The following is a 10000-nucleotide window of genomic DNA, read 5'->3' on the forward strand; positions in this document are numbered from 1 at the left end:
TTTATATTCTATATTGGATATAAATGAGAAATTGGGACATAAATTAGAAAAGGTGCATTCTGAGTACCAAGTTATGGTGTTTGGTATGATCAATGATCAATGCATCAGTCTACCATGATCTCATTCCAGCACTGGGTGGTGATTTCAATTCAATTCAATTTTATTTGTATAGCACTTTTAACAATGGACATTGTAACAAAACAACTTTATAGAATTTTAATAAATTTATCCCCGAGCAAGCTAGACGTGATGATTGTGAGGGAAAACTCCCTGAGATGACATGAAGAAGAAAACTTCAGAGGAATCAGACTCAAAAGGGAACACGTCCTCTTGCACTCACGCAAACTACATTGTCCTTAACCATTACGGGGCAATAAGCATACCTAATAATCTCTCTCTCTCTCTCTCTCTCTCTCTCTCTCTCTCTCTCTCTCTCTTTCTGTCGCTCTCTCGCTCTCTTTCTCTTGCTCTCTTTCTTTCGAGCTGCACATGATACTCCTGAGATACCAGTGATCCTGACCCCTTCTGCTCTCCGGACTTGCCTGATCCATCCTGATGTCCTACTTTTGGTTGGAGTTCTCATCAGTTGGAATGCTGCTGCTCACATGCTGCTGCTGAGGATGTCCCCACATGGTGCAGACTAAAGATCATTGAGATTACTGAGGATGGTACCTCTTAAACACCATAAAAATGCTTTGGACCTCAGTTCATATGAACTTCATGTAGAAACTGTAATGAATTTCCTGGTTACACAACTGCACTATTTGAGCATGTAGTATTAGCACATTTATAGAAGGGGTGTATTTATTTATAATTGCACTATCCGGTGTCACCCAGATGAGGATGGGTTCCCTTTTGAGTCTGGTTCCTCTCAAGGTTTCTTCCTCATATCGTCTCAGGGAGTTTTTCCTCACCATCGTCACCTCTGGCTGCTCATTAGGGATAAATTCATACATTTAAAATCTATATCCTGAATTTACATATTTCTGTCCACTGTTAAACACGCTACACAAATAAAATCACACCGGATCCGTGACACCGGATAGTATGATTATAAGTCAATCCACTTCTATAACTGTTTACTATAAAGTCAAGCAGTGCTATGTATGTTAAAAGGAACTTAAGCATGAGCATCAGTAGAGTTTTAAGTTTAAGATTTTTGTATCAAACTGAAGTTCAATGATAGAGACTTGAATGTAAACTGTTCTTGGCAATTGCTGAAAGAATATCCACAGCCATCTTAAGGGTGTCCATGTTGTTACCCATGCAGGGCCATCTTCAGCAGCAGTGTGTTATTAAGGTGAGCAAGGCTCTAAGCAGAAGTGGGTGATTTGCCTGCTCTAACACACTTAGTAAGTCTGGTAAATAAGTAGTGAATTGAATCAGCTGTCTTTGAGCAGGAAGATCACCAATCTCTGCATGTCTAGTACATGTCTGGTACAGGAGATCCTGACTGTGAAACCTCAATCAGGTCCTTGGTCCTTGACAGAGGACCTCATTATGGACAGTTTATGCGTGCTCCGCCATGACCTCACAAACCTGAAAATTAACCCTGGTTTGAACACCAGTGTTGCTGGTTTCCCAATGCCCCAATACACTAATCCCGCCCGTGTGAGTGTTTACTCTCCTGTAAGCTGACACCAAGACAGAGAGAATCTGTGACATCAGAAACAAAGTTACTAGCCATTAATTTGGTTTTTGAAAATCATGTCTGACTCCACGCCAATCCAGCCACTAGCAATAATCCACAATCCTATTTAGTCCACATATTAGCTCACTCTCACTCACCTGTTTCATATTAACCCTCATTTACTTTCATATATTTGTACCATTTCCTTCACCACCTATCTTTGTGAAGTTTTGCAATTTCACTGTGCAATTCTGAGCATTGTTTTCTGCTCAGAACCACTAAAACCAATGTACACACTATACTGCCAGCGGAAACATCACCACCACAGACCCTCAAACCAATTCTATGGAATTGGCTACACTCCATTACAAATGTTCCCCAGACCACACCTACATCCCAGCATCTGTTTTACCCCAGTACTACACGAAGGACATACTATAGTATATTTGTGAGTTTGGGGAAACAACAAAAAAGTGGCCTCATTGCCTCATCATAAATGAAAGTTTTCACAGACAACTTTTAGCAGAATAATAAGTCATTACCAGTACATGACAAACAATGACCTCCCTGTCCCTATGTCATGCTAACAACACAATCATAGTCATTATTGATTGTTTCCTAAAAACCTGCAGACTCATTTCACTGCCAAACAACATAAATTGTGTGTGTTGTGTGTTTTTGTAAACATATACCTGGTCTCTTTTCTTCATTCTGTGGCAGAACTTCTTCCACACACTCAGCAGGAAACCAACCAGTCCGACCTTTAACTGTGCCCTCCCAGAAACCTCCCTCTCCAACACTCAGTACTGAAACACACATACCACATTTGCTTGTATTTCCTCATTTGTAACTCGCTTTGGATAAAAGCATCTGCTAAATGAATAAATGTAAAGATTCAAGTTGTATCAACAAACACAGCAAAACCAGCAGGTACAGTAAAGCAAGGACAATGTATTGTACAGTATCTCACACAAGTGAGAACACCCCTCATATTTTTGTAAATATTTGATTATATCTTTTCATGTGACAACACTGAAGAAATGACACTGTGCTACAATGTAAAGTAGTGAGTGTACAGCGTGTGTAACAGTGTAAATTTGCTGTCCCCTCAAAATAACTCAACACACAGACATTAATGTCTAAACCGCTGGCAACAAAAGTGAGTACACCCCTAAGTGAAAATGTACAAATTGGGCCCAAAGTGTCAAAATTTTGTGTGGCCACCATTATTTTCCAGCACTGCCTTAACCCTCTTGGGCATGGAGTTCACCAGAGCTTCACAGGTTGCCACTGGAGTCCTCTTCCACTCCTCCATGACCACATCACAGAGCTGGTGGATGTTAGAGACCTTGTGCTCCTCCACCTTCCGTTTGAGGATGCCCCACAGATGCTCAATAGGGTTTAGGTCTGGAGACATGCTTGGCCAGTCCATCACCTTCTCTCTCAGCTTCTTTAGCAAGGCAGTGATCATCTTGGAGTTGTGTTTGGGGTCGTTATTATGCTGGAATACTGCATACTGATCATGCTCTGCTTCAGTATGTCACAGTACATGTTGGCATTCCTGGTTCCCTCAATGAACTGTAGCTCCCCAGTGCTGGCAGCACTCATGCAGCCCCAATCCATGACACTCCCACCACCATGCTTGACTGTAGGCAAGGTACACTTGTATTTGTACTCCTCACCTGGTTGCCGCCACACACGCTTGACGCCATCTGAACCAAATAAGTTTATCTTGGTCTCATCAGACCACAGGACATGGTTCCAGTAATCCATGTCCTTAGTCTGCTTGTCTTCAGCAAACTGTTTGCGGGCTTTCTTGTGCATCATCTTTAGAAGAGGCTTCCTTCTGGGACAACAGCCATGCAGACCAATTTGATGCAGTGTGCGGCATATGGTCTGAGCACTGACAGGCTGACCCCCCACCCCTTCAACCTCTGCAGCAATGCTGGCAGCACTCATACGTCTATTTCCCAAAGACAACCTCTGGATATGACGCTGAGCACGTGCACTCAACTTCTTTGGTCGACCATGGCGAGGCCTGTTCTAAGTGGAACCTGTCCTGTTAAACCGCTGTATGGTCTTGGCCACCATGCTGCAGCTCAGTGTCAGGGTCTTGGCAATCTTCTTATAGCCTAGGCCATCTTTATGTTGAGCAACAATTCTTTTTTTCAGATCCTCAGAGAGTTCTTTGCCATGAGGTGCCATATTGAACTTCCAGTGACCAGTATGAGGGAGTGTGAGAGCAATGACACCAAATTTAATACACCTGCTTCCCATTCACACCTGAGACCTTGTAACACTAACAAGTCACATGACACCGGGGAGGGAAAATGGCTAATTGGGCCCAATTTGGACATTTTCACTTCGGGGTGTACTCACTTTTGTTGCCAGCGGTTTAGACATTAATGTCTGTGTGTTGAGTTATTTTAAGGGGACAGCAAATTTACACTGTTACACAAGCTGTACACTCACTACTTTACATTGTAGCAAAGAGTCATTTATTCAGTGTTGTCACATGAAAAGATATAATCAAATATTTACAAAAATGTGAGGGGTGTACTCACTTTTGTGAGATACTGTATATATGAATGTACATAAAGTAATCTGATATTAATATTTACACTTATACAAACAGATCTGACCTTTGACCTTGTCTCCTTTGCTGAGACTGAGCTCTCTTTCACCCTGAGCAGAATGAGAGCGAGTTGCTATAAAGACACGACCAGGAACTGCACTGTACAGCCTCCTCCGCTGAACAACACTAAAGACCACGGGAGAATGGCTGCTGTTATACAAATATACAATTTTACAGACTGTTGTACAGAGAATATTGCATTTCTCACCCCTGTCTTCCTCTCTGTTTTTTCTGTTTATCATCGGATTCTCCTCTTCCTCTAGATGGAGAACGAGTGCGAGCACCACGAGGACTACTAGAACTTCTCAGAGCAAAAGATGACCGGCGCTGGGACAGAGAGACAGAGAGAGATAGAGAGAGGTTTAGGAAAACAATGATTCCAAAACGGCTATCTAAAAGCCTGCCATTGTGATTGTAATAGGTGAGATGTGGTTTAGCTTCTGTGTGCAACACAAGAGAGGTGTGCTAATGAGTGACATAGCCTTGGTGCACAATGTCTCACCCAAGTTACATGGGAGTCAGTCAGCATATTATCACTTGTTGCAGGGCTTCTTTCTGTCTGTTTCCACAGTAAACTGGATAACATGCGCTGCACCAGAAGATGGTGTGATTGCTCCCAGAGTCTTTGAAAATGAATGGACAAGTGAAGCAATTAATTGCTCCAGTGCCACCCCTTTTACTGCTTGAGTTCTGGCTTCTGCTCTGGCACCATTTGCAAGAGTTGAGGAGTTGAGGTGGGTTTCCTTTTGAGTCTGGCTCCTCTCAAGGATTCTTCCTCATGCCCTCTTAAGGATTTTTTCCTCATCACTGTTGCCTCTGGCTTGTTCATTATGGATCTAAATCTACATTAGATTTCTGTTACGCTGCTTTGTGATATTATCCACTGTTAAAAGCAATATAAAAATAACATTGAATTGATTTTCTTGTTGTTTCCACTGCCAGGCAAAGAGATTGCAATGTTTTTCCTGCAGGTTCAAAAGTGAATATACAGAGTGGAAAACTTTGCTCCATGTCCAAACATACTCCCAAAACTAATGTACACTAGGACTACTGTAATGTGTTTGTTATGTTCCTCCGAACCCAGAAGACACAGAGTTCACAGCTGAACAGCTTTATTTCTATTAGTCTATTAGAATGAGAGAATGAGCACGTAAATCAGGGATGGGACACAAGGTTCAGGTGAACTGCATCAGTTTGTCCCCAAACCCTCCCCTGAAGGTGCAGACCCACACTGAGAGTATGCCCTAATCCTAACTCAGCTACACAAATGGACAATAAAGTGGGAACAGGCTCTACCTGTGCAGTTGCAGGTGCAGTAGTGGGTGGAGCTACAGGATCAGGGGGTGCGGCCATGGTGTTTTCACTCTTTGCCCGTAGGAGTGGGTGGGGGAGTGACATGTTCACTGATAATGCATGTCCACTTTCAATACGCTGAGGAGCATATTTAGGAGACTCCAAAAACGGAACTGGGAGAGAAAGAGAGAGAGAAAAAGAGAGAGAGAGAGAGAGAGGCACAGAGACTGGTTTTGGGATTGTCTGATAACAGCAATGATTTTACTGAACATTTAGTAATAATTGAGCGGATATGTAGAGTATAAGTGGTGTAAATTAATCACAGACACTTGCTTTCTATATAGTAACTGTAGGTTTGGGCCTCTAGTGTTCATGCACTTTCTAGCTCAGGCCTCACTGTGACTTAGGACTTTAGAGACACTGCGTGTCCTCTCTCATGTCTGGAGACATTCACACTGCCTCCTTGGCCCACATTTCTCCTGACCTGCCCCCATTTGCCAGCAGTTGTGCTGGGACTCCTGAGATTTTAAAGGGGTTTCTGTTTCAGTGCTCACTCCACTTTCAGTATATTCTGAGAACGCCCACTGCTGAACCATATTTCATGAGTGGGCAGCTTCCATCACAACCGAAACGACTAGGAGCTTCTCTAATTCCTCAGCTTATGGCATACAAGAACCATGCTCTTCTCCTAGGTTTCAGAAGTCATAACGATTTGTCTATACTGTCATCTCCTTGCTTCTGCTGCAACCTCACTGTCTGTTTCTGTTCCTAGATCAGTTTGTGCCATGGTTCTTGCTCTCTCTTTCTATCTCTGTGTCAGCCCCAGTCACTAGCCTTACATTGTCTGCGTCTGAAATCGTGTACTGTGACAGAACCTACTGCATTCGATTCAGTACCTACTGCTGGTCCGGTGATACTGTACATACTGATCAGTATCAGTGATGAGCATGAATATAATCCGGACCTACTACGGGGTACGGATTCTGACAGCTCTTCCACACCAGTCCCGTTGCATTATGAGATATCCATATCCACAGTGTCCAGTGGTTCCACACTGCAGAATCTCTGCAGAAGCAGCAGGTCATCCGGGTATTTCTCACCTACTGTTTTATGAATACTGAGAATTCAGACATACTACTCCTTTGGTGTACTGCTTTTCACCTACTGTGTAGTAGGGTAGAAGGGTATTAAGGATATTCAGACACAGCCTTAGTTTCTTTTCTGCCTGTTCTGCCTGTTTCACTTCCTGGTACTGCATCAGACTCAGCCACTATTCCTTTCGTCCATGTAATTATTTTTTATTAATATTTTTAAAGTTTCTTTTCCTTTGTTTATTATCTAAAATTGTGCATTTAATAATATAACTTCCCACTACATACCAGCATTAAAGGTGTTTCTTCACTGTCTAAACCTTTCTACAATATCATTTAGCGAAGGGATCTGTAGCAGCCTTCCTTAAATAAAACTCTTACCATGCAGGGTGATTCTTACACTGAAATGGACTTAATTGGGATTTTATGTCATGAATCTACACAAAACAATCCATAATACAGAAGTGGGGAAAATTTAATATAGTTTGTGGGAAACCCAGCACTTCTCATTACCCTGAGAACACCAGCTCCACCGTGAAGCATGGTGATAGTAGCATCATGTTAATAGTTATACTTCCTCTTGGTCACGATTGTGTTGTATTATTTCTATAATTTAATAATGGATTTAATTTTGCTCCAGGTAATTTTCAAAGTTTTATAACCCCTGATAATTTGATATTTTTCCAACTTTACCCCAGAGTTGTTTTGAAAGCGTTTTGGTTTTGTTTAGGTATGTTCTCTAACAAACTCTGGGAACAGGTTTATTTATAATTAGATCACATGACATTTTAATGACACAGGTCCATGTCATTCAATGAAATATTTCACTTCTGACAGAAACTGAACCAGTAATAATTTTACATGGGGGCGAATACTTGTGTAATCACAACTTTTACATTTTTTTAAATTTCTAAATAGGTTAATAAATTATGTGTATTTTTCTCCACTTCAATATAATGGAATATTATTAAAATAAGCAAAAAGGTCACCTACATACCTACATCTGTGTCATTGTGATTTTTGATGATCTCTCCAAGTTCAAAATGACCAGACATCACAGCGACCTTGAGCACACGTAAACATGTGTATGTAAATATTTACGTGCATTAATGTGAACTTCTATAAACAAACAAATAACCTCAGGTGACAACAAAACAAAAACAACAGTTTGCAATATACAGTCAGTTTTTCCCTAAAAAGTAAAAGCAGGACTGTATGTACAGTATATAGTACCAGTCTGAACACACCTACCGAAAATCATATCTTTCTCTTTCTTATAGGAATTTTCACCTCAAATATTATGGTGAAATAACAGAAATGTTCTTACAATATGTAATGTTTCTTACATAATATACACTCACCGTCCACTTTATTAGGAACACCTGCACATTCATGCAGTTATCTAATCAGCCAATCATGTAGCAGCAGCACAATGCATAAACCCATGCAGATACAGGTCATGAGCTTCAGTTGGATTCAGTCTGGTCTGAGCTGACATCAAGTCTACAGTAACTATAGATCTATAGATGTCTATAGATGACCTTGCCCCAACAATCACCTGACCTGAACCCTATAGATCTTGTTTGGGATGAGTTGGGGAGTAAGGGGAAGCATCAAAGCAATTGGAGGGTATTTTAAAGATAATTGTTGAGACAGATTGAAGACTTGTTGAGCACTTCTTTTAGTTGTTGCATAAATTACATTTTTATTACTTCATTGCCTTAGGGCCAATAACTAAAATACTGACAAATGCATTAAAAAGCAGGTGTCCAAACTTTTGGCTGGTACTTATGTATTTAGTTTTACCTGAAAGGGGGTTTGTCCGTGTTTGTTCTTCGTCTCCTTACTAGCTCCTCTGTAGAGGAGAACCCGCACACAGCTCTCCTGATTGGACAGAAAATAATGGCACTCCTTCAATGAGTGTGTGTGTGTGTGTGTGTGTGTGTGTGTGTGTGTGTGAGTGTACCTTATTGTACAGAGCACTGATGTGCAGGGCTGTGTTTCCTGATGCATTCTGGGAAGCGGTGTCTGCCCCATAAAACAGCAGGTGCTCTAAATGCTGGGCAAAACCATGTTGACATGCCTGCAGAGGGAGGAGAATGTACCACACACAACCAGCAGGGGGCACTAATGTAAATTAATGTAAGGTATTATACAGACAAATTAGATCAAAAAGCTTTTATCTACAAGGTTAATCCATTTTGTTCACTCCATTAATCCATGTTACAATCAGTTTCATGAAATCCAGATCTTATCAAATAAAATAAAATAAAATTAAGACTTTATTAGTGCTTTTACTTTACAGTTCCTTAAGTTTCAATGTATACTGTATTAGTTAATAATAAAATAATAAAAAATATCACCTTCAGCATTAATTGTTTTAATTTGATTAAATATAATTCCATGACATTGTTATTTACACACACACACACACACACACACACACACACACACACATCATTAAGCATTAAATAACTGAATTTAACATTACTGATTGTGTGTTAATGCTATATAGTTTATATATTATTAAGGATAATAAATGCAGTAAACAATAAGAAAATTAATAAAGAAAACTTAGTTCATAGGTAAAATCCTTTGCAGGTGCACATCTAACTACATCTGTGAAGAATAAAGATGCAGTTTACAGTTGACGTGAGTACGAAGAAAATCAGCAATTCTGAAAAGTTTGTAAATGTGGTGGAAATGTTGGTTCACTTCTACTTGATGGTTAATTAATGCTGTGACACACACACACACACACACACACAAACACACACACACACACACACACACCTGATGTGATTCGTCCCAACCATTCTCATCCCGTGTTCCGAGCCGCGCTCTGTAGTACAGCAGCGTCTCACAGCAGGATGTGTCGCCCCCTGTCAGCACGGAGTGGTACAGCGGTGTCAAACCACAACGATCCTTATAGTCTGGAGACAGACCCAGAGACAGGAACACCTAGAGAGAGAGACACAGAGAGAGACAAAGAGAGAGAGAGATACAGACAGACAGAGAGAGAGAGAGACAGAGAGAGAGAGAGAGACAGAGAGAGTGGAGGAATAAGTTTAAGATTGTTTCATAAAGTCATGGATAACTGTGTGTGTGTGTGTGTGTGTGTGTGTGTGTGTGTGTGTGTGTGTGTGTATACCAGCAGTGCTGTTTGATTGTGCACTCTAACAGCTTTATGCAGTGGTGTGAGTCCGTCTCTTGCTCTGAAATCATGATGAGCTCCGTTTAACAGCAGCACACGGATTCCATCAACACTCAGACCATTGATCACGGCCAGCGTCAGAGGAGTCTCTGATACAGAGAGAGAGAGAGAGAGAGAGAGAGAGATTGATATATTTC

The 10000-nt window shown here is 41.1% G+C and overlaps 1 protein-coding gene across 1 annotated transcript in view; it reads right to left on the reverse strand.

Annotated features, from left to right (window-relative positions):
- Positions 1-10000, reverse strand: part of LOC128611940 (SH3 and multiple ankyrin repeat domains protein 1) — a 46883-nt gene that overhangs the window by 30960 nt on the left and 5923 nt on the right. Inside the window, exons 5-13 of the mRNA XM_053631861.1 lie at positions 9801-9952; positions 9443-9610; positions 8616-8732; positions 8456-8533; positions 7647-7713; positions 5553-5731; positions 4474-4592; positions 4273-4415; positions 2323-2436 (exon numbers count right to left, since the gene is read on the reverse strand). Coding sequence (XP_053487836.1) covers positions 2323-2436; positions 4273-4415; positions 4474-4592; positions 5553-5731; positions 7647-7713; positions 8456-8533; positions 8616-8732; positions 9443-9610; positions 9801-9952 — 1137 coding nt within the window. The remainder of the gene's footprint in view (positions 1-2322; positions 2437-4272; positions 4416-4473; positions 4593-5552; positions 5732-7646; positions 7714-8455; positions 8534-8615; positions 8733-9442; positions 9611-9800; positions 9953-10000) is intronic.

This window comes from Ictalurus furcatus, chromosome 1 (genome assembly GCF_023375685.1).
Source record: "Ictalurus furcatus strain D&B chromosome 1, Billie_1.0, whole genome shotgun sequence".
NCBI lineage: Eukaryota > Metazoa > Chordata > Actinopteri > Siluriformes > Ictaluridae > Ictalurus > Ictalurus furcatus.